General features: G+C 45.6%; 1 protein-coding gene across 3 annotated transcripts; it reads right to left on the reverse strand.

Moving 5' to 3' along the window:
* Positions 1-243: 243 nt before the first annotated feature.
* LOC310949813 (mixed lineage kinase domain-like protein) lies at positions 244-18,805 on the reverse strand. 3 transcript variants are annotated; one of them, XR_014593281.1, is made up of 12 exons: positions 16,561-16,701; positions 10,948-11,410; positions 10,380-10,478; positions 9,468-9,645; positions 7,466-7,563; positions 7,236-7,371; positions 5,189-5,273; positions 4,946-5,091; positions 4,217-4,266; positions 2,274-2,426; positions 623-787; positions 244-503 (listed from the first exon to the last, which is right to left on the reverse strand). XR_014593281.1 is itself a non-coding variant. In XM_083917372.1 (11 exons), the coding sequence occupies exons 2-11, from the start codon at positions 11,402-11,404 to the stop codon at positions 729-731; spliced, it is 1,461 nt and encodes a 486-aa protein (XP_083773498.1). In that variant the 5' UTR covers positions 11,405-11,410; positions 18,728-18,805; the 3' UTR covers positions 244-728. The 3 variants fall into 3 exon arrangements, 2 of the variants coding, with proteins under 2 accessions (XP_083773498.1, XP_083773497.1); XM_083917372.1 differs by lacking the exon at positions 16,561-16,701 and adding an exon at positions 18,728-18,805 and having other exon boundaries at positions 244-787; XM_083917371.1 differs by having other exon boundaries at positions 244-787.
* Between the last annotated feature and the right edge of the window lie 6,582 nt (positions 18,806-25,387).

Consider the following 25,387-nt stretch of genomic DNA (forward strand, 5'->3'; position numbering starts at 1 on the left):
GTATATTTGAGGTCATTAAGCATCTCTTTGAGGTCATTTTGTGTATATTTGAGGTCATTAAGCATCTCTTTGAGGTCATTTTGGGTCATGTTGTGTATATTTGTGGTCATTAAGAATCTCTTTGTGGTCATTTTGGGTCATTTTGTGTATATTTGTGGTCATTAAGCATCTCTTCTCTCTTCGTGAAAGACATGATATGGAAAAGAGTAAAAACAAGACCAAAGTAAAGGAGATTTTGTCCGTTTCTTTATTGATTTGAACATTTAACTCAAACATAGCTATAGTTGGCTATAATAAACATAAAGACTAAAAGATAAATGGATCTTAAACATGAAGTGGTGTTGTGATGTTGTTGTGTTTGACTGCATGTGCCGCACATGAATTACCAGAGGATTCACAGGTGGGATCATGGTGTGGTTGATGCATGCTGTCAAACACCGCTGCCCCACTGAAATCACAGCATCGTCGACGTTACCCTGAAATCGTCACAGCAGGAGCTTCGGCTTAAAAAAGAATCACACGGGTAAATAAGAAGACTGACCGTGGTTTAAAGAGTATAACTAAAATAATGACGTGTGGCTTTTACAGCCCTGTAAACTCTGTGGATTATATAGAAGTTTACAGGGAAGCTTTCTTTAGCACTTCTGTCGTTCCTGGTGGAAAATAATATTTCCACGTCCCACAGCCAAAACAGGAAGTAGGGAGCACTTCCTTCCAGGCGAGGTTTTTCACAGCTTTTTCTGTTTTTCTAACTGCGTCAACACGTTCTGCAGTTTATCCACCAGCACTGTGGAAGAGACAAACAGACATGGCATTATTCATACTATTATTATTATTATTATTATTATTATTATTATTATTAATTTTGTGTTGAAAGGAGCCAGTAGAGGTGGTTCAGGATCATCTGGTAAGGATGAACCCTGGGCGCCTCCCTAGGGAGGTGTTCCAGGCACGTCCAGCTGGGAGGAGGCCTCGGGGAAGACCCAGGACCAGGTGGAGAGATTAGATCTCCACACTGGCCTGGGAACGCCTCAGGATCCCCCAGTTAGAGCTGGTTAATGTGGCCCGGGAAAGGGAAGTTTGGGGTCCCCTGCTAAAGCTGCTGCCCCCGAGACCCGACCCCGGGTCGTTGGTGTGATGCGGAGGTGGAGTGTTTACTGCAGATTTGGTCGATGAAAAGATTCAAAAACAGTCGACAAGACGCACAAAAACTCCGAGGTCTACGGAAAGATCTGGAAACAAAGCCACGCATCGCCATGACGTCATCAATGCGTGTGACGTGTTACGGCGTGATGACGTATAGGCAGCAAGAAGCATTCTCCGAGGCCCAGGTAGTGTGAGTCCAAACGGGCCTGGAGGGGGGGACAAGGACCCTAAAGCACGGGGCACGGGGCACGGGACGGAGGCACAGTGGGAGTGCGCCCTCAGTGACGCTTTCAGACTCTCTGACACTTTGTGACACAGTGACTGTCGGAGATCGACTCGTAGCTTCAACTGTGTGAAGATTTCTAACGTGTCAGAAACGTGTACGACGGCCGGTCCGGAGCAGCTGGTCGGGCCGTGATCGCTCCTCGATCAAAACACAACCTTGGAGTTTTCAAACTAAAATGGCTTCAGCGGGGGGTTCAGTGGTAGGCGCCCTTCCTCCTCTTCGGACGGGATTAGTTTAATGTGGGAAGGTGGGGTAAGGTCATATTTACCAGGGCGTTAAGTCCCGTCAAAAGGCACCGCGTCTGTAATTATTCTGGAGAACGTCAGTGAAAACACGACGATTCTCAGCTTATTTAAAACGATCCGGGGAAAATCTCAGGTCAAAGTAATCCTAATCTGAATACATCCCTCTGTAAAACATAGGTAGATATTCAGTCATAGCCTGTTTTAAGCATGGAGGCGCTTGAAGAAGCACTCTGGTCCCTTTTTTTAGATAATCCATTCTGTCCTTTAGTTTGGTGTTTACTTTGTGATATCAGGAGGCTACATAGCACGCACACGGAGACAGGGAGGTGACGACAGCACATAGATCCAGTAACCCTTCCACCTCTGTGAGCACCAGGGATTTCTCAATCCTGTGCGAATTAGCCATTTGTATTACAGTCGTCCTGACCCGCGACCCGACCCCGGATAAGCGGATGAAGATGAGATAAGATGACGTCCTGAGGTAACATTTACGTCCCCACATTAAACTAATCTCATCTGAAGAAGGCGTAAGGCGCTCTTTAACACCAGAGTCGTGTGGATGGGAGGCGTATTTTTTTAAATGTAGGCTGAATTACCTCCAGCTGATGGTCTCTTGAAGCTGTCATGGGCCCGACTGAGGTTGATCAGCACAGCCAGTTGTTTGGGACATTCTTCAGCGTCTTTGCTTTTCAGCTCCTGCTGAAATCCGTCTTTCCCCACTTTATTAAGAATATCCCTTTCTGACCAACCTGGAAGAAAAGAACCCATTAAGAACAGAAGTACAACTCAGTTACTCTGTGGTTCAGGTGAGGTGTATTTTTAGCCACGCTAGCAGCAGCTGGAGCGATGGTATCCTTTCTGGTTCCCATTTTGGATCCCTCCGAGGATCAATGCTAATATCTTAGACACCTGGACTTTCCCCTCTAGTGTCATCATGAGGAACCATCACATGCATTGTCATAAAATGACCTGGAATTGTAATAACTGGTGACTTTTCCTCTAGCACCATCATCAGATCTACATTTGAATTTGTCCAATACTTGGTTTATGGTTTATGTCCTTATATCTGCAGAAGTAATGACATTATATAGACATTATAACAGCTTAGCAGGAACAAGTCCTGCATCTTGAAAGTGCATTTTTGCATTCCTGGTTCCCTCGTCTCAATGTTTTTTTGAGCTTATTTTCTGCAGAAATCAAAAATCCATTCGAAAAATCCCATCTGCGTTTTGTAAGAGGAACCAGGGCCAAGCTAACTCCCAAAGAATACATCATCCCCACATGCTTAGCCTCTCTGTTGTTAAGATAAAGCAGCTAAATGTGCCATATAAATACTACGAAAGTGTGAAAACACTCAACCCATGGGGAAACGCACACAACTCCATCTTTAAACGAGCCGTCAGGACTCGAGTAAGTCGGTGATGTAAGAAGAAGATTACCGTCATTAAAAACCAACTCATTACATTACAACATTACCTACTGAGCAAAGCATTCCTAAGAGTATGTTTGCGTTACCAAAAATGCTTTGCAGTTCCTTGCGCATGTGGGTTATGTTGCCCGGAGGACGTGCCTGCTGTACGCCTGCCATCATTACAGGAAAAACTAAATCTGTTATTCTGCAGGTTCGTTTATGCTCCAATTATCGTCACTGGCCTTATTCTTCCATTCGTCCTTTACGTTGGAATGGATGTTGAGTAAAACATCCTCTATTCATTGCACTTTTTTGTGTACAGAGCCCGACACTGCCCCCTGGATTTCTGGTGGTACTGCAACGTTTGGTCCATATCAGTATGCATCTGCGAGCTTGCAGGATACGTGCAGAAATACCTATGAAATGTACGCAGAGTACGGATAGAAGGCTCAGTCCGTAACCGTATGCGTCTCTAGCACAGAGTATATCCCCTTAAAGAACGAGGTCGCGGGTACAAGCAGGCAAAATGTGTTTCCTCAGGAGGGGGTCTGGAGTCTCCCTTAGAGAGAGGGGGAGAAGTTCAGCATCCGTGAGGAACTCGGAGTAGAGCCGCTGCTCCTTTGCGTTGAAAGGAGCCAGTTGAGGTGGTTCAGGATCATCTGGTAAGGATGAACCCTGGGCGCCTCCCTAGGGAGGTGTTCTAGACACGTCCAGCTGGGAGGAGGCCTCGGGGAAGACCCAGGACCAGGTGGAGAGATTAGATCTTCACACTGGCCTGGGGACGCCTCGGGATCCCCCAGTTAGAGCTGGTTAATGTGGCCCGGGAAAGGGAAGTTTGGGGTCCCCTGCTAAAGCTGCTGCCCCCGCGACCCGACCCCGGATAAGAGGCTGAAGATGAGATGAGCTCTTAAAGAGATGTTTGCTGATTTAAATTCAACTCTACGTCATGGCAGAGAGCGGAAGAACAGTGTGTAGCTTCCCTCTCCGTGGATCGGGGCAGCGTAGATACACAGAGACCTCCAAGTGTTGACATGTAAGATGGCTATTAAACCCTAAAGGAAGGGAGTCATTGATGCTCAAAACAGTTCAGGATTTGTTTGTTAATGGTTGTGTTTTGCAGGTGCACACCTTCAAAAGGTATCTTTTCGGTTGCGATTTCCCACAGAACGATTCCGAAGCTGAAAGACATGAAACATTTCCAAGTTAGTGAGGAGTCTTTTTTTTTTTTAAATGTGTTTTTCTTATTTTTGCTGCATTTAGATATTTCAGTTTGACTGTGCGGATGTGCGTGAGAGCATGCAGGCGCGAGCAACAGGATGCTGCCTGGAAGGGTTTTCTGAAAGTTACACACAGCGCGTATACGTGCAGCTTAAAAGTTCTCATACCCGGGTTAACAGACCCGGAGAACTCCTTCAGTACCCCGATTATCCGTGCATGTACACAGCGTACTCGGGTTGCTGTGGGACTTCTCGTCTGCGCGTGCGCCGGGGTTATACCTCCCCACCAGAGCGGTAGAGGCTTTCGACGCGGAAATAGAATAAGCCAGGAAGCAACGGTGCCGAAAACAACAACAATAGAGCGTTAACGGCAACTAACATCACTACCTACTGTACCGGAGGAGAGTTACTCCGTCATTTCCCCATTCAACCCCCTCTCATGTAGGGGTTGAATGGGGAACTACAATAATCTCATGATTCCCTTAACCGGGTTAAGGCCTTTGTCGGGTTCCTGCAGAGAACATTTAATACAACCCTTAACAACGGTGACTTAATAGAAAGTAGCCCAACACGAATCTCTTTGTAGTGTGTGTTTTTTTCTGGAGCAGCTGTACAGTCAAAGTCCTGGTTGGTATCCGACCTGTAGATCTCACACTCTTTGCTGTAGGTGTGGTTAAGGTCGCAGAGCATCTGAGGAGAGTAGTAGCTCAAGTTCCTCTCTGTGTCTCTGGACTTTGTCGGCCTTTTCAGCGACGTCTCAGTTTTGGCCAGCTCAAAGCCTCCCAGCTGCAACAACAAGACTTCATTTAATTTCCCTCAACGCCTTAAATCCTGCAAAGTCAGTAGCGCCCTCACCAGTCCCAGCATGCACTAGTGTCAGTACCTTAACTACGTTTCCTGCAGCCACCAGGAACTTGCTGCTGCTGATGGATCCATGAACAATAGTTCTCTGTCCACTCTGGTGCAGTCTAAGAGACAACGGGGATTCTCATCATGATGGTGCATAATCATAAACAAACAATCATACAGACACAGTTTCATTTGAAATGTTTTCGTCTTTAAAGTGAAATTCCGGCGTAAAATCATCTCATGGTCTTTTTCAGCACTTACATTCATCAAATAAGCCAACAAGACCGTTTTTTCGTGTTACAACTATTAACGGAGAAATCCAGGAGAGATGCTAACAGCCGGACGTGGCTAACAGTGATTAGCTCGGGGCAGCTCGGTGAAGGCATTCAAAGGTCTTTTTTAACCACTAATGCTGCTGAAAATAACAGCAAACCTCTGCAGCAGCATGAGAAGAGTCCCTACACACACAACAAAGCACCAATGGGCTCCTTCCACTGTAATGGACTTTACTATGAGAGGAGCTGGTACAGGGGCCAGTAGGTAAGTCTTTAAACACTCTTTAATAAACTCTGGCTTCACTAACTACGCTGATGCTGCTTTGTTGTGTGTGTAGGGACTCTTCTCGTGTGTGTGTGTGTGTGTGTGTGTGTGTGTGTGTGTGTGTGTGTGTGTGTGTGTGTGTGTGTGTGTGTGTGTGTGTGTGTGTGTGTGTGTGTGTGTGTGTGTGTGTGTGTGTGTGTGTGTGTGTGTGTGTGTGTGTGTGTGTGTGTGTGTGTGTGTGTAGGGACTCTTCTCATGCTGCTGCAGAGGTTTGCTGTTATTTTCAGCAGCATTAGTGGTTAAAAAAGACCTTTGAATGCCTTCACCGTGCTGCCCCGAGCTAATCAGTGTTAGCCACGTCCGGCTGTTAGCAACTGTTAGCAACTTTGATGTGTGCAAGTGTCGAAAAAGACCATGGGATGATTTCACGCTGGAATTTCACTTGAAGTACTATTCTTGAGGTATATTACTTGAGTATTTCAAGTTCTACTGTAGTGCAGCTTTAGTTGCTTTGCAGTGGCCCTGCCCACTTTTTGTCTTTGAAGCTGTAGCGGGCTGGTTTTAGAGATGGAGTGAAGATATTGGTATTGAAACTAGAAGATCCATCGGTGTCAACCATAAGGGGAAAAACTGACATGGAAGTGTCTTCGTGGGTTTTCTCCGGGTTCTCCGGTTTCCTCCCACAGTCCAAAGACGTACAGGTGTTGGGTTCATTGATGACTCTAAATCACCCGTAGGTGTGAATGGTTGTCTGTCTCTGTTCGTCTCTATGTGTCCTGTGATAGACTGGCGTCCTGTCCAGGGTGGACCCCGCCTCACGCCCGATGTCAGCTGGGATCGGCTCCAGCCGCCCCGCGACCCCAACAGGGACAAGAGGCTAAAGATGAATGAATGTTTGTATGTACAGCGTATTACTCTTTATAGTCATATGCACGAACAGTGGATGAAGACAACCCACTGTGGTAAAACCTCCACTGCTCAAAAACTAACAAAAGGAACAAAGTTCAAATAACTCACGGTCTTGAGAGATAAGTTATTTGTGTGTCTACATGAAGGAATCTTTTGAATCAATATGTTTTGTGCCTTTATTTAATAAAAGCATGCCTTCTTCTGGGGTTGGTATTTTTTTTATGACACATTCAATGAACCGAACACCTGCACGTTCATTGATGACTCTAAATCACCCGTAGGTGTGAATGGTTGTCTGTCTCTGTTCGTCTCTATGTGTCCTGTGATAGACTGGCGTCCTGTCCAGGGTGGACCCCGCCTCACCCCCGATGTCAGCTGGGATCGGCTCCAGTCCCCCCGCGACCCCGACAGGGACAAGAGGTCGAAGATGAATGAATGAATGAATGATCTGAAGGTATCTGGATTAAAAATGGGTTCTACGGGAAACCAACGAATCTCTCCTTTACAAACATGCGGTTACAAACAAAATTATGTTTTTATATTTTAATCTCACCTGCACAAATAAATGTCTTTGTTTTCTTAATTCCTCATGGATTATTTGAATTAAGTGGACATATAATGATTTAACTTACCGGTAGATTCCTCTCGCTGCGTCCCGACACATACGAGCTTTAACGATCCAGGACAGTTCGTGACCAGTGTCCAGAAACTCACGGAGACTTCCATTCTCACAGTGCTCCATGATGAGGAGGAACTGAGACATGGGTCCTGCAGGCAGTCACAAGAACACATCACATTACCGTCATTTTAAAAGGTGCAATGCTCCGGATACTCTGTCTCTGCTATGCTACAGTTCACTCACCCTGGTCCTTGACGCAGATGCCAAACATTCGCAGGATGTTGGGTGACTCAAACCGCTTCATGGTTACAACCTCCTTATCAAAAATCTTCTGCACGTCGCTGCATATGGAGACAATGTTTAAGTTGACAATGAGTTTTTGACAGATTCAGTACACCTCATAATTATACGTACTAACACACAGAGCCTTGTGGGAAAACAGAGACTGAGCTCAAACTGAACTCAGTACTCATTGTCCTAAAAATGTGCACATCTGAAGACACTGGCCCTCATTTATCAAACGAACGTACGGCAGCAAAACGTGCGTACGACCATTTCCTGGCAAACGTCGGCATTTATCAATTTGGACGTGAGCGGGAGCTACGATCAAATCTCACGTCTCGTCTGAGGTCGTGTACGCACATTCCAGCCTGTGTATTTGCGGTGCAGCAAAATCTGGCTGAAAATAACTAATAAACCTCAGCTGTCATTAAGCGTAAGCAGTCACATATTAAGAACAGATCAGCCAGAGCCAAATTCATCTCCTCGTTAAGTGGCTGCCCTCGATAAATTGCATTAAATCAAACAAGGTATCAAATGATTAACATCTTGGTTTGGTTCTTCTAGGTTACAAAGGTTATCCTCTGACGGGATACCTAATAACCCCGCTGGCAAACCCCGCAACAGAGCAAGAGCGCAGGTTCAGCAGTGCGCACACACACCACAGTGGAGCGCTGCTTCGGGTTGACTGCCTCCGTTATTCTTTTCCATACAGCGTTTTTATGATGGGCCCCTTTTATTCCACTCTAAAGACAAACAGCACATCTTTATTTTGCTCCATCTCGGATGACAGGATGCAGATCTGTGTGTCGGAAAAGTTTCTTTTCTAACCAGCGTTCCTTCTCTCCGTGTTTGACCTCAGTGGGCGAGGCCTCGAACCAGGAATATTTAGGGGCGTAACATGTTAATGACGATCAAATTCAGCCGCCGCATTTATCAAGGCCCGCTCATTCGTACGCTGAGATTGGTCAGATACGAATGTTTCATAAATCACACGTGAGTCCTGTCCTACGACCAATTCTGCGCTCAGATCTGCGCCCGTTTTCACGCAAGATTGATAAATGAGGGCCACTATGTCCACGGTAGTCTCACTTTTCTGGGACAAGGGAAAATGCTCTGGCTAGTCTGCATTTCTTTAAGACTATCTAAATCAACTTGGGCATTGATAAGCTCTGGGTGCAAAGACAGTGCCTCTGCAAAACAGTCTTGGGAGGGAACGTGTTTGAGCATTAATATGGCCGTCCACGGTCCGCCTGAGAGAGGTGGGCTTTTGTAAAGCACGTTTGCACATGTACAAGCACGAGTGCGTGCACGTGTACGAGCACGAGCATGAGGCCTACGGCGGTTCTGATGTCATTTCTGTGCGCCTGTTGGGACATAGAAAATAGAAGGAGGGACCATGCGCGGACATTTAACAACAACAACAACAACAACAACAATGGCGGTGAAAGGTTCACGTTGGTGTGATGCGGAGGTGGAGTGTTTACTGCAGATTTGGTCGATGAAAAGATTCAAAAACAGTCGACAAGACGCACAAAAACTCCGAGGTCTACGGAAAGATCTGGAAACAAAGCCACGCATCGCCATGACGTCATCAATGCGTGTGACGTGTTACGGCGTGATGACGTATAGGCAGCAAGAAGCATTTGCGCGAGGCCCAAGTAGTGCGAGTACAAACAGGCCTGGGGTGCGGGGGGAGAGGGAGGGGGGCCAAGTACCCTAAAGCCCGGGGCGCTGTGCGGAAGGACAGTGTGAGTGCGCCCTTAAGGGCCGTCACGACCGACAGGCTCGAAGATAGCCACAGCTCGCAGTAGCACGTAGTGGGAAGGTGGCTAAGAGAACGTCTAACAGGGGTTTCTGACTGTAACAAATCCAGATTTTAACCGCTATGCAGCATCAAAATGATCTATCAATCAAAAAGGACCGTTTTCCTGTATTTTGAGTCAAGATGAAACACGGCACATACCTTGTGCTGGCGGTCAGAGGGTGAGTGTATCTCTTGATGGCCACCGAGAAACCACTGAAGGTTCCTTTGTAGACCTCCGAGGTGGAAGTTTTACTGAAGGGCTCTTTGGGATATTCATATTCCAGCTCATCTTCTTCGATCATTCGGATGCCTAGCTCAGTAGCGCTGGGCTTTTTCACTGTGAAAACACATGGTCATAAGTTATTTCTGGGTTTGATTTAGCAATGACAGCCATGTGACTTACCAACGTGTCTGTAATTATTTATTTTGAGTCAATTTCAGTCTGGATGAACCACTGAACAGCGTTTTCTTCTCCAGGTACAACACAACATAACTTCTGCTTGACAAGACAATTCAAACATATAGAGTAGTTCTCTCAGACATCGGACTGACACAGTCAAGCTGTTATGGCACCAGATTACAGACTTAAATTAGGGATTTCACGATATGCTATGCTGTCGCCTCACAGCGAGAAGGTTCCTGGTTTGAATCCCGGCTGGGGCCCTTCTGTGTGGAGTTAGCATGTTGTCCCCGTGTCTGCGTGGGTTTTCTCCGGGTTCTCCGGTTTCCTCCCACAGTCCAAAGACGTGCAGGTGTTCGGTTCATTGATGACTCTAAATCACCCGTAGGTGTGAATGGTTGTCTGTCTCTGTTCGTCTCTATGTGTCCTGTGATAGACTGGCGTCCTGTCCAGGGTGGACCCCGCCTCACGCCCGATGCCAGCTGGGATCGGCTCCAGCCCCCCACGACCCCGACAGGGACAAGAGGTTGAAGATGACTGAATGAATGAATGATGTGCCGATAACCGTGATAACCGATATCGTAAATTCTTTTGGCCAAGGTAATCGTGAAAAGTGACAAATCTGATATTGTGACAGCCCAGTGTATGTCAAAGTGTTTTGTTGTACTCACTGTTCACCACCAAATTTGACACGCCAGTTTTGATGAATTCAACATCTCTCTTCAGGTCTTCCAATTTCTTTTCCTGCTCCTTCTGGAAATCCAAGAGCACTGAAAAACAAGCAAACACAGATGAAACAAAACCAACCAGACACCGAATCCCGTCATTTCATTGAGCACTTCACATTTGTTTTTTTATATCTTAAGCTCTTTACGTGCATGCACTTGAAACCTGAAGTTACCCGGCAGAGCTTCATATGTGAGGATGCAAATGTCAACCGTGTCTTTGCACAGTATTCCTGTCCTCACACAACCAACTATGAACTACAATACAACTGTCTTGAGTGCTCTGATAATGGCATTGCTTGCAAGTCGTAAAAGTGTTTAAAAAGGCTCCAAAAAATGTAATCTAATCATCTGCAAAGAATATGCATTCAATTCCTCCTGATGCTCTTGATGGAAGTTCTTCCAGATATGAAATGTCTAAAGATTAAAACGACAAGATCAAATGGAAGTTCGTGAGGACCGACTGAACCGGTGCCTGTCATCTTTACTCAACATCCACATCAGATTCCCTCACATTTCTCCAGCTTGGAGTCGTCCTCCTCCCTGTCGTTCTTGTCTTCTGTCTCTCTGATGTGCTGCTCAAACATCTTGGCGACTTTTTTCAGCAAGTCCCCGTCGTCCACCTGCAGAGATCCAGACAGGATCTGGAAGGCATCGTTGAGGCGGTCGTTCACAATGTTGAACTTCTCTGCATGGCTGCCGGACTTCAGCATCCACTTTGGCCAGTTGGCCGCAGTGAATTTATCCATGAGGTCGCGTGCTGTTACTAAAGTGCAACTGAGTCCCTCGAGGGCTTTTTCCACATCGGGAGATATTTGTCCCTTTTCTCTCTTTTTGATGGTGTCTACCATTCTTGTCAGGCCTTTGACTCGGCTACCGACACGTTTGCAGCTCTCCTTATTGGCCCTCACTTTCTCAACCAGTTTGTAGATCTCTACGGCGATGGACAGGATGGCATCTATGTAGTCCATGGTCAGCTGGAGAGATAGAAAAGGGAATGAATCAGAGCTGAATGCAAATTGAATCATGTTTAGTGGACAGGGGTAACCTGAACCAAAATGGTGTCCAGTTTCACTTTAGGGCAGTCTTGGAATCTTTTACTTACTTTTAACTCTTTTACTTACCTTGTGCAATATTAACATGCTCCACCCTAAATATACATATTTAAGTATAGTTTCTGTTCTCCACCCATCTGTTTATACTGTTCCCCATCTGTTTACACTGTTCCCCATCTGTTTACACTGTTCCCCATCTGTTTATACTGTTCCCCGTCTGTTTATACTGTTCCCCATCTGTTTATACTGTTCCCCGTCTGTTTACACTGTTCCCCATCTGTTTATACTGTTCCCCGTCTGTTTATACTGTTCCCCATCTGTTTACACTGTTCCCCATCTGTTTACACTGTTCCCCATCTGTTTATACTGTTCCCCGTCTGTTTATACTGTTCCCCATCTGTTTATACTGTTCCCCATCTGTTTACACTGTTCCCCATCTGTTTATACTGTTCCCCGTCTGTTTATACTGTTCCCCATCTGTTTATACTGTTCCCCATCTGTTTATACTGTTCCCCATCTGTTTATACTGTTCCCCATCTGTTTATACTGTTCCCCATCTGTTTACACTGTTCCCCATCTGTTTATACTGTTCCCCATCTGTTTATACTGTTCCCCATCTGTTTATACTGTTCCCCATCTGTTTATACTGTTCCCCATCTGTTTATACTGTCCCCCATCTGTTTATACTGTTCCCCATCTGTTTACACTGTTCCCCATCTGTTTATACTGTTTATACTGTTCCCCATCTGTTTATACTGTTCCCCATCTGTTTACACTGTTCCCCATCTGTTTACACTGTTCCCCATCTGTTTATACTGTTCCCCGTCTGTTTATACTGTTCCCCATCTGTTTATACTGTTCCCCATCTATTTATACTGTTTATACTGTTCCCCATCTGTTTATACTGTTCCCCATCTGTTTACACTGTTCCCCATCTGTTTATACTGTTCCCCGTCTGTTTATACTGTTCCCCATCTGTTTATACTGTTCCCCATCTATTTATACTGTTTATACTGTTCCCCATCTGTTTATACTGTTCCCCATCTGTTTACACTGTTCCCCATCTGTTTACACTGTTCCCCATCTGTTTATACTGTTCCCCGTCTGTTTATACTGTTCCCCATCTGTTTATACTGTTCCCCATCTGTTTACACTGTTCCCCATCTGTTTACACTGTTCCCCGTCTGTTTATACTGTTCCCCATCTGTTTATACTGTTCCCCATCTGTTTATACTGTTCCCCATCTGTCTATACTGTCCCCCATCTGTTTATACTGTTCCCCATCTGTTTATACTGTTCCCCATCTGTTTACACTGTTCCCCATCTGTTTATACTGTTCCCCGTCTGTTTATACTGTTCCCCATCTGTTTATACTGTTCCCCATCTGTTTATACTGTTCCCCATCTGTCTATACTGTCCCCCATCTGTTTATACTGTTCCCCATCTGTTTATACTGTCCCCCATCTGTCTATACTGTCCCCCATCTGTTTATACTGTTCCCCATCTGTTTACACTGTTCCCCATCTGTTTACACTGTTCCCCATCTGTTTATACTGTTCCCCATCTGTTTATACTGTTCCCCATCTGTTTATACTGTTCCCCATCTGTTTACACTGTTCCCCATCTGTTTATACTGTTCCCCGTCTGTTTATACTGTTCCCCATCTGTTTATACTGTTCCTCATCTGTTTATACTGTTCCCCATCTGTTTATACTGTTTACACTGTTCCCCATCTGTTTATACTGTTCCCCATCTGTTTATACTGTTTATACTGTTCCCCATCTGTTTATACTGTTCCCCATCTGTTTATACTGTTCCCCATCTGTTTACACTGTTCCCCATCTGTTTATACTGTTCCCCATCTGTTTATACTGTTCCCCGTCTGTTTATACTGTTCCCCATCTGTTTATACTGTTCCCCGTCTGTTTATACTGTTCCCCATCTGTTTATACTGTTCCCCATCTGTTTATACTGTTCCCCGTCTGTTTATACTGTTCCCCATCTGTTTATACTGTTCCCCGTCTGTTTACACTGTTCCCCATCTGTTTACACTGTTCCCCATCTGTTTATACTGTTCCCCATCTGTTTATACTGTTCCCCATCTGTTTACACTGTTCCCCATCTGTTTATACTGTTTATACTGTTCCCCATCTGTTTACACTGTTCCCCATCTGTTTATACTGTTCCCCATCTGTTTACACTGTTCCCCATCTGTTTACACTGTTCCCCATCTGTTTATACTGTTCCCCATCTGTTTACACTGTTCCCCGTCTGTTTATACTGTTCCCCATCTGTTTATACTGTTCCCCATCTGTTTATACTGTTCCCCATCTGTTTATACTGTTCCCCATCTGTTTATACTGTTCCCCATCTGTTTATACTGTTCCCCATCTGTTTACACTGTTCCCCATCTGTTTACACTGTTCCCCATCTGTTTATACTGTTCACATTATTATATTATTTATACTATCTTGTGTTTTTATTGCTTATATAATACTTTGCTAATTGTTTTATTATATATTATTTTCTAAAAATGTACCAAGGGGGAGTAGCACTCCAATTTCATTGTATGCAAATGCAATGACAATAAAGGCTATTCTATTCACATAGACGTGGCTAACACTGGTTAGCTCGGGGCAGTACGGCGTATTTACTTATTGGTGAATTTAGGAGAAATCTACAGACTCAAAGAGACAAAGTGAAGAGAAATAAATGGTTTGATTCCACCAGTCTGAAGGAAGAAAATCTCAAAATTGACCAAACGATGATGTTGCTTAAACTTATATAGACTTTACTGTAGCTTTGAACCATGCGGACGGCTACAGCTTCAATGTTCTTACAGAAACACCAGGAAATACGGTTCTGCCAAAAGTAGCACACAACAGAAATAGAGTCACTTTAGTCCGATTCATGTCAGCGACTGAGAGCGTGCTCACACTGTCCTTCTGGCCGGGGCCAAAACCGGGTTTTCAGCTAAAGCCTAGTACCTTTAAGCAGTGTGAGTGCACCCGCTCCGCGCTCAACTGCGGCCAGCGGGCCATCCACGGCCCGCTTGAAAGAGGTGGGCTTTAGCGGAGCCGTTTGCACATGTACGAGCACGAGCGTGTGCACGTGTACGAGCACGAGCCCTACGGCAGTAGCGTTATGTCCGCCTGTTCGGACATGTAAACAGAAGGACGGACCATGCGCGGACATTTAACAACAACAACAACAATGGCGGTGAAAGGTTCACGTTGGTGTGATGCGGAGGTGGAGTGTTTACTGCAGATTTGGTCGGATGAAAATATTCAAAAACAGTCGACAAGACGCACAAAAACTCCGAGGTCTACGGAAAGATTTGGAAACAAAGCCACACACACGCGATCAATGCGTGTGACGTGTTACGGCGTGATGGCGTATGGACAGCAAGAAGCATTGGCCGGCCCTGGCAGTGTGAGTACAAACGGGGCTGGGGCGCGGGGGAGAGGGAGGGGGGACAAGTACCCTAAAGTCCGGGTCTCGGTCCGGGAGGACAGTGTGAGCGCGCTCTGAGCTGACATGAATCGGACTAAAGTGACTCTATCGGCACTCGCGGATGTCCTGTGTGTAGTTATGTGCAGAGAAGATTTCCCACGGGGGACGTTTCACTCCCTGTAACGCTGAGCGAAGGGTTCGGGTGAGCGAGGAGACGACCCCCATTATTGATCCATGTTGTAAACTAACGTTCAGTGACACATCTGAAGCGTTCAGACCCTCTACTGCAGATAAAAACATTCAATAATGTAAAAATCCTGCATTGAAAATGTTCCTTCAGGAAAGGTCTGTAAGTATAACAATTAAAATGTGTCCTGTGACACTGTGTTATTTTCTATTATTACTCATGCGTCAATGTAAAATGTTGTAGATGAACTAATAACTAATGGTGATTTCATGAGGGTTTCATGAGGATTTATCAGTTGAGCGTCGCTATCTGCATCAATTTTGAAGCTTTGAGGCCGTTTCTTAAATATATATATATATATATATATATATATATATATATATATATATATATTTTATGAAAGAACCAAATCAAATCAACCTTTATTTACACGGCGCTTTTCATACAGAAAGTATCGCAAAGTGCCTCAAAGAGATGGACAGAAAAAGAGAAACATCAAATAAAATCAGGAGAAGAAAGTTAAAAGAACCCTCCCTCACCCACAGTCACGCACAGAGACACACACACACATATGTATACGTTCATACACACACTCACACGCTGACACACAGACACACACACTCACACAAACACTAGCTGTCACTACAGAGACATGGCCGGGCAGGGAGACCTGAGGTACAGAGGAGGCTAGAGGAAGCTGCCTTTGGGGGGCGACCACACCAGGAGAGGTCCCAGTCCGAGGTCGCAGGGAGCACCGCCACAGAGACCCCCCCAACCCGGGCAGACAGGAGCCTCCGCACCAAGGTGCAGAGCCCTCTGGTCGCCCGGGCCTGAACCGTCCACAGGACAGCACCCCCCACGGCCAGACCAGAGACAACTCCCAACCCTTTAGACCCCGTGAGGAAACACTGGAGATTTAAAACTGTGGCCTATAACAGTAAAGGGTTCAAATATGGAGGCTAAAAACACGTGGGACTAAAACATAAAAGCATAAGACATGAGACCATAAAAATATGGTTAGATTAGAAAGAAGGTTATGTCAAAGGGAGTTAGTATGACTGTGAATATGTGCTCATTCAAAGATGGTGTTGAGAGTTTGTAAGAGGACACTTAGAGGAACTCCTCCTCGTGGTGAACAGCTTCAGAACAGAGATTTAACACGAATCAAACATGATCTCAGGGGGGGAATAACTCTCCTTTGCGTTTGGTCCGGCTTGCACCGCGCCCTGTGAATCATTTCCCCCTCAGCAAAAGTGAAACCAACATTCCTGTGAAGTCTTAAGTCACATTTTGAGTCCTGAGCTGAGGCGAGGCGCGGCTGAAGAGAAGCCTCTGAACATGAAGCAGCAGCAGCAGCAGCAGCAGCAGCAGCAGCTCACAGAGCCAACAACAGTTCACTGCACACACGACAGCACACAGGGAACATTCATACCTGTTAATGTGCGCCGGGCGTCAAGGACAGCTTTCCCTTCTACGGTTTGTGTGTGAGTGTGAGTGTGTGTGTGTGTGTGTGAGTGTGAGTGTGTGTGTGAGTGTGAGTGTGAGTGTGCCTAAAAATGAAACTACTGCAGCCCTCAGCTCCCCCCCTTTGTGCTTCCTGTTTGCCCGGTTCCTCCGCCTCCTCCCTCCCTCCCTCCTCTTTGAAAAAGAAGTTTCACTGAAAAGTGTTTCAATCGACCCCGCTCTCCCCTACACGGTGTCCAGTGGGTGTAGAGTTGCAGCTGATGCATGCCTGTATGAAGTGTCTCAATCTAAAGCGGACATAAAAGTTGCTTCAATAAGTTTGTTCCTGCACTGAACCCTTAGTGCTTCCTGTTTGTCCGGTTGCCCCCTCCCTCCTTCCTCCTGCTCCTCCCTCCCTCCCTCCTGCTCCTCCCTCCTTCCTCCTGCTCCTCCCTCCCTCCTTCCTCCCTCCTTCCTCCCTCCTTCCTCCCTCCTTCCTCCCTCCTTCCTCCCTCCTCCTCCTCCTCACTTTGCTCGCCAGTTTGATTTCCATTATCAGAGGCAGGAGGGGCAGAGCAGATAAGAGCTGGAGGCTCCAGGACTCATTTGTTGCGCTTAGATAAAATGTAGAAACACACTTTACCTTTAAGTGGAGAAGGGTTATAAGAGTTAATACATGGGAAACTTCCTCTCACTCCTTTTTTATTGTTATTTTGTTTTGTGTGTTCTTAAAGAAAACAAACTCTAATGCAAATGGAAGTTTATTGTCATCACAGACGCTGAAGGAGGAAATGTCTCGTCCGGTCCTGTGGCAGTTTTCAGACGAGGCGTGGGCTGGGTTTGACTAAAGCCCCTTTCACACACGCACCGCACACCTGAAGCTATTTAGGGCGCACTCACACTGTCGTTCTGTCCCGGGCCAAAACCGTTTTTTCAGCTAAAGCCGAGTACGTTTAAGCAGTGTGAGTGCACCCGCTCCGCGCATAACAGCCGACAGTGGTCCGCCCACGGCCCGCTTGAAAGAGGTGGGCTTTAGCAGAGCCGTTTGCACGTGTACGAGCACGAGCGTGCGCACGTGTACGAGCACGAGCACGAGCCCTACGGCGGTAGCGTATGTGCGCCTGTTGGGACGTAGAAAAAAGAAGGAGGGACCATGCGCGGACATTTCAAACAATGGCGGTGAAAGGTTCACGTCGGTGTGATGCGGAGGTGGAGTGTTTACTGCAGATTTGGTCGATGAAAAGATTCAAAAACAGTCGACAAGACGCACAAAAACTCTGAGGTCTACGGAGAGAACTGGAAACAAAGCCACGCATCGCCATGACGTCATCAATGCGTGTGACGTGTTACGCCGTGATGACGTATAGGCAGCAAGAAGCATTCTCCGAGGCCCAGGTAGTGTGAGTACAACCGGGCCTGGAGGGGGGGACAAGGACCCTAAAGCCCGGGTCGCGGTGCGGAACGACAGTGTGAGTGCGCCCTTAGACGCTACTCTGCAGGGCGGGGTGTGAGAGAGCAAACGCCTCGATCAGTGGGACGGGACGGTAAAGGTTGAATATGGGGAATGAGCAGAACGCCGCCATCTACTGTCTCAAGATCATGTGTCACAGAAAATAACGATGTTTCACAAAATAGAAAGCGTAATTAGATTCATGAGGGGTGCACAGATTTATCAGTTGCGCGTCACTTTCTGCATCAATTTCGAAGCTTGTAAAGCCGTTTCTTGAATATATATATTAATATATTTCCTATGAAAGAAGGTTATGTCAAAGGGAGTTAGTATGACTGTGAATATGTGCTCATTCAAAGATGGGGTTGAGAGTTTGTAAGAGGACACTTAGAGGAACTCCTCCTCGTGGTGAACAGCTTCAGAACAGAGATTTAACACGAATCAAACATGATCTCAGGGGGGGAATAACTCTCCTTAGCGTTTGGTCCGGCTTGCACCGCGCCCTGTGAATCATTTCCCCCTCAGCAAAAGTGAAACCAACATTCCTGCAAAGTCTAAAGTCACATTTTGAGTCCTGAGCTGAGGCGAGGCGCGGCTGAAGAGAAGCCTCTGAACATGAAGCAGCAGCAGCAGCAGCAGCAGCAGCAGCTCACAGAGCCAACAACAGTTCACTGCACACACGACAGCACACAGGGAACATTCATACCTGTTAATGTGCGCCGGGCGTCAAGGACAGCTTTCCCTTCTACGGTTTGTGTGTGAGTGTGAGTGTGAGTGTGTGTGTGTGTGTGAGTGTGAGTGTGTGTGTGAGTGTGAGTGTGAGGGTGGGGCTAAAAATGAAACTACTGCAGCCCTCAGCTCCCCCCCTTTGTGCTTCCTGTTTGTCCGGTTCCCCCTCCTCCTCCCTCCTTGTTAAGGTCTTCAGCCTTCTGGTTTTCACCGAGACCCGGCTCGACGCCTCAATCCGAGACTCGGCCAATGTCCCAGAACAGGAAAGACCATGTTAGGACGAGATAAACCTGAAACTATGGTGATACATTATCGTCTACAGTGGCAGAAACGTTGCATATTAACTGGGGTTCTGGGGTTTGGAGAAACGTACAAAGCAAACATTTATCATCCCGGTCCAAAGGTGAGGTGCACACATAAGCTAATCGGTAGTAAGGGCCTTATCAGTCCAATAAGAATATGTGAGCTATTGACATCTGCAGAGCAACAGATGACCAAGAGGAGGGAAGGTTAATAACTCATTATCTAAACTTTCACTTTACTTCATACGCCACCTGCATTAAGACTCAAGAGCTCCACATCTGAATCCACTTCACAGTAAGTCGTCATTTCCTTTCATTATTTTTAGTTCGTAACGTTTTCAAATCCGTCCCCTTTACCATGTTTAGAGTTTTCTCATGCTTCATTACTTCCCCTCGTCTGAGAGGCACCTCACAGCGACGAAACATTGTTTTATTAATTATTGTAACCGGTCGAGACGGAGAGAGTCGGTGGGTTTGACGTTCATGTCGGTTAAAAGGAAGGTTTTAGAAGAATTCCTTTATTTGTCTCTATTATTTTTCATGTCACACACACACACACAGACCCGAAATACACACACACACACACACACGCACACACACGCAGGACCCATCCACATGCAACTAATGGAGAGATGTAAGAGCGAGGGGGCTGACAGTGAACTGGCACCTCTCCAGCCACCAGTCCACACTCCATTCATGGTCCACACAGGGACTTGAGCCCGCGACCCTCCGGTTCCCAGCCAAGTCACCTACGGACTGAGCTACTGCCGCCCCTTGTCTTTGCTTCTCGGATAAATATACAGATGTTGAAACTTTCTGCTGCTCTCAGATGAATTGTTTGGTTTTCTGTAAATCCTAAATAAATCAGAGAGTTTGGTTTAGACCTGCTCTATATGCAAAGTGTCTCCAGATCACTTTTCTAATGCTTTGGCACTATGAATAAAATGTATTTGCGTTATTACGATTACCATAAAACAACGTCATATTACTCAAGTCCGTAGCTAACTTCCTCCATGTCTCTCCAGCTGATCATGGCTGAAGTCGCCAAATTCCTCAAGGACGTCGAAACGATCCTCCAGAGCATCGAGACAATCCTCAAGATCATCCCGAGTATCCTGGATATCATCTGTAATCTGATAACGGACAAAAAGGAGATAATCGACAACATTAAACAGAGACTCAAGACCCTGGACAAGGTGGTGCGTTCCATCCAAGGGGAGAAGATACACGACGCAGACGTCCGCAGAGCTTTGGAGGAACTCAAGAGCGTTCTGTCGTCAACGGAGCGGAAGTTACGGGAATATAACGAGGCGGGGACGTGGGCTCTGCTGTTCAAAACCAACGAGTTGAACAACATGAACCAGAGTCTCACCGATGCCTTCGAGAGTCTCTCCGCAGCGCTGCTCGTTTACAGGGCCAAGAAGAAGGAAGAGTGGTCCTGTATCATCCTGTGAAGGAGAGCACGCCGCCTCCCGACGGGAGCAGTTGTTGTGTGCCGACAACGTTTCGACGATGATGACCGGGTTCATAATCCTATCATCGAGTTCAGTCATGATCGCGTTTAATCAACATTTGAACTATTGATTGAATTCTAAGATATGATACAGGGGCTGGGGACGGGGACTCGAGTTTGAGACTCACAAATGTGACTTGGGACTTGACTGGGACTCCAGATTTGAGACTCGTGCAGGATCTTTTCATGCATGCACCTTCGGAGCATGAACATCAGGAGCACAACGTCATTCTCTCCCACGGTCTGGGAGACTCTGAGTCTAACCCTGAACTCAGAGTTCAGGGTTAGACTCAGAGTTCAGGGTTAGACTCAGAGTTCAGGGTCAGACTCAGAGTTCAGGGTCAGACTCAGAGTTCAGGGTTAGACTCAGAGTTCAGGGTCAGACTCGGAGTTCAGGGTTAGACTCAGAGTCCAGGGTCAGACTCAGGGTTAGACTCAGAGTTCAGGGTCGGACTCAGAGTTCAGGGTCAGACTCAGAGTTCAGGGTCAGACTCGGAGTTCAGGGTCAGACTCGGAGTTCAGGGTTAGACTCGGAGTTCAGGGTTAGACTCGGAGTTCAGGGTTAGACTCAGAGTTCAGGGTCAGACTCAGAGTTCAGGGTCAGACTCAGAGTTCAGGGTTAGACTCAGAGTTCAGGGTCAGACTCAGAGTTCAGGGTCAGACTCAGAGTTCAGGGTTAGACTCAGAGTTCAGGGTTAGACTCAGAGTTCAGGGTCAGACTCAGAGTTCAGGGTTAGACTCAGAGTTCAGGGTTAGACTCAGAGTTCAGGGTCAGACTCAGAGTTCAGGGTCAGACTCAGAGTTCAGGGTTAGACTCAGAGTTCAGGGTCAGACTCGGAGTTCAGGGTTAGACTCAGAGTCCAGGGTCAGACTCAGGGTTAGACTCAGAGTTCAGGGTCGGACTCAGAGTTCAGGGTCAGACTCAGAGTTCAGGGTCAGACTCAGAGTTCAGGGTCAGACTCGGAGTTCAGGGTTAGACTCGGAGTTCAGGGTTAGACTCGGAGTTCAGGGTTAGACTCAGAGTTCAGGGTCAGACTCAGAGTTCAGGGTCAGACTCAGAGTTCAGGGTTAGACTCAGAGTTCAGGGTCAGACTCAGAGTTCAGGGTCAGACTCAGAGTTCAGGGTTAGACTCAGAGTTCAGGGTTAGACTCAGAGTTCAGGGTTAGACTCAGAGTTCAGGGTTAGACTCAGAGTTCAGGGTCAGACTCAGAGTTCAGGGTTAGACTCAGAGTTCAGGGTCAGACTCAGAGTTCAGGGTTAGACTCAGAGTTCAGGGTCAGACTCAGAGTTCAGGGTCAGACTCAGAGTTCAGGGTCAGACTCGGAGTTCAGGGTTAGACTCGGAGTTCAGGGTCAGACTCGGAGTTCAGAGTTAGACTCAGAGTTCAGGGTCAGACTCGGAGTTCAGGGTTAGACTCGGAGTTCAGGGTTAGACTCGGAGTTCAGGGTTAGACTCGGAGTTCAGGGTAAGACTCAGAGTTCAGGGTTAGACTCAGAGTTCAGGGTCAGACTCAGAGTTCAGGGTTAGACTCAGAGTTCAGGGTCAGACTCAGAGTTCAGGGTCAGACTCAGAGTTCAGGGTTAGACTCAGGGTTAGACTCAGAGTTCAGGGTCAGACTCAGGGTTAGACTCAGAGTTCAGGGTCAGACTCAGAGTTCAGGGTCAGAGTTCAGGGTCAGACTCAGAGTTCAGGGTCAGACTCAGGGTTAGACTCAGAGTTCAGGGTCAGACTCAGAGTTCAGGGTTAGACTCAGAGTTCAGGGTCAGACTCAGAGTTCAGGGTCAGACTCAGAGTTCAGGGTCAGACTCAGAGTTCAGGGTTAGACTCAGAGTTCAGGGTCAGACTCAGAGTTCAGGGTCAGACTCAGAGTTCAGGGTTAGACTCAGGGTCAGACTCAGAGTTCAGGGTCAGACTCAGAGTTCAGAGTCAGACTCAGAGTTCAGGGTTAGACTCAGAGTTCAGGGTCAGACTCAGAGTTCAGGGTCAGACTCAGAGTTCAGGGTTAGACTCAGAGTTCAGGGTCAGACTCAGAGTTCAGGGTCAGAGTTCAGGGTCAGACTCAGAGTTCAGGGTCAGGCTCAGAGTTCAGGGTTAGACTCAGAGTTCAGGGTTAGACTCAGAGTTCAGGGTCAGACTCAGAGTTCAGGGTCAGACTCAGAGTTCAGGGTCAGAGTCAGAGTTCAGGGTCAGAGTCAGAGTTCAGGGTCGGACTCAGAGTTCAGGGTCAGACTCAGAGTTTGTTGAACCTGCTTTGTGAAACGGACCCCCGGTCTTCCCCTGTCTTGTCGCCAGAGTATATCATCTGTTTGTGTACCTCCAGCCATTACCACAGTGTTGTCGAGGAATTAAAGCTTGCATGTATCCTACCCTGACTGCATTTGAGTCCTCATTTGCCCAGACCTAACCCCTGCACAGCTCTTTAGTGGGCCGTGGTCAGAGTCAGGGTGAGGCTTTAAAAAGACTTTACAGTCACATTATAAATGAAGGTCCTCATACAAACATAAGTTAATTGTAATAAGTCCTCAGGAGATGCTCAAGAGTTCATTTGCAGACTGCACCAGAGTCTCTGCGGTGAACAAAGTGGGTGTTATCTGTGCACACCCTGCAGACGCACACTTGACCTCATAAACAGACACAATAAAACCTTTGTCAGCTGCTGAGATCTGCAGAGGAACAGGTAATCGAGGGAACGATGTAATCATTAACTGACCTGAATGGAAGGAGCAAAAATAGTTTCACCTCCTCTTACTCACCGAACCGCATTAAGACGGACAGCTACCGCGTCTGGATCCACTTCACAGTAAGTCGACATTCCCTTTCATTATTTGTAGTTTGATACGTTGTTAAGTCTGTCCCCTCTACGGCGTTCTAGAGCTTTCTCATGCTTTATCACTCTCCCTCGTCGGAGAGGCACAGTTATTATAGATACTGGAGCTTTCTGCTGCTCTCGGAGGAACTGCTCGGTCTCTGTGAATCAGACATGAATAACAGGGTTCGTCCAGACCCGCTCTATATGCAAAGTGTCTACACATCACTTTTCTTATGCTCTGGCACTATGAATAAAATGTATTTGAGTTATTATGATTACCATAAGACAGCGTAATATTTATATATTAGGTTATAATAGAAATATATTAAACTCTATAATTCATCTACAGGTCAGGTAAGGGACAGTGGAGACACTGAGTCCTGAGCCAATGTCCCTTTATATCACTTTAGATCATCACTTTATATCATCACTGCATCACTTTATATCACTTTATATCATCACTGCATCACTTTATATCACTTTATATCATCACTGCATCACTTTATATCATCACTGCATCACTTTATATCATCACTGCATCACTTTATATCATCACTGCATCACTTTACATCATCACTGCATCACTTTATATCATCACTGCATCACTTTAGATCATCACTGCATCACTTTATATCATCACTGCATCACTTTACATCATCACTGCATCACTTTATATCATCACTGCATCACTTTATATCATCAATGCATCACTTTAGATCCTCACTGCATCACTTTACATCATCACTGCATCGCTTTATATCATGACTACATCACTTTATATCATCACTGCATCACTTTATATCATCACTACATCACTTTATATCACTTTATATCATCACTGCATCACTTTATATCACTTTATATCATCACTGCATCACTTTATATCATCACTGCATCACTTTATATCACTTTATCTCACTTTATATCATCACTGCATCACTTTATATCACTTTATCTCACTTTATATAATCACTGCATCACTTTATATCATCACTGCATCACTTTATATCACTTTATCTCACTTTATATCATCACTGCATCACTTTATATCATCACTGCATCACTTTATATCATCACTACATCACTTTATATCACTTTATATCATCACTGCATCACTTTATATAATCACTGCATCACTTTATATCATCACTGCATCACTTTATATCACTTTATATCACTTTATATCATCACTGCATCACTTTATATCATCACTGCATCACTTTATATCATCACTACATCACTTTATATCACTTTATATCATCACTGCATCACTTTATATCATCACTGCATCACTTTATATCACTTTATATCATCACTGCATCACTTTATATCACTTTATATCATCACTGCATCACTTTATATCACTTTATATCATCACTGCATCACTTTATATCACTTTATATCATCACTACATCACTTTATATCACTTTATATCATCACTGCATCACTTTATATCATCACTGCATCACTTTATATCACTTTATATCATCACTGCATCACTTTATATCACTTTATATCATCACTACATCACTTTATATCACTTTATATCATCACTGTATCACTTTATATCACTTTATATCATCACTGCATCACTTTATATCACTTTATATCATCACTACATCACTTTATATCACTTTATATCATCACTGTATCACTTTATATCACTTTATATCATCACTGCATCACTTTATATCACTTTATATCATCACTGCATCACTTTATATCACTTTATATCACTTTATATCATCACTGCATCACTTTATATCATCACTGCATCACTTTATATCATCACTGCATCACTTTATATCATCACTGCATCACTTTAGATCATCACTGCATCACTTTATTGAGTCGTACTGTAACTTCAGTCAGAAATGCTGCTACACTTTAACACTGTTATCACTTATCGCTCCTTATCACTTATTTAGTTTGTACTTATTTTATTTAATCTGCTGCTAAACTGCTGCTTATTGTTGTATATTGTATAAACCTGCGTTTAACCACAACGTCTG

Source organism: Echiichthys vipera, assembly GCF_963691815.1.
Source record: "Echiichthys vipera genome assembly, chromosome: 7".
Lineage (NCBI taxonomy): Eukaryota > Metazoa > Chordata > Actinopteri > Perciformes > Trachinidae > Echiichthys > Echiichthys vipera.

Coding starts and splice junctions, on each gene's coding strand:
- LOC310949813 (XM_083917372.1), bottom strand. CDS start 11,404: ATGGACTACATAGATGCCATCCTGTCCATCGCCGTAGAGATCTACAAA. Junction 10,479..10,947: donor CGACTCCAAGCTGGAGAAAT/GTGAGGGAATCT, acceptor CTTGTTTTTCAG/TGCTCTTGGATTTCCAGAAG. Junction 5,092..5,188: donor CTGCAGGAAACGTAGTTAAG/GTACTGACACTA, acceptor TTGTTGTTGCAG/CTGGGAGGCTTTGAGCTGGC.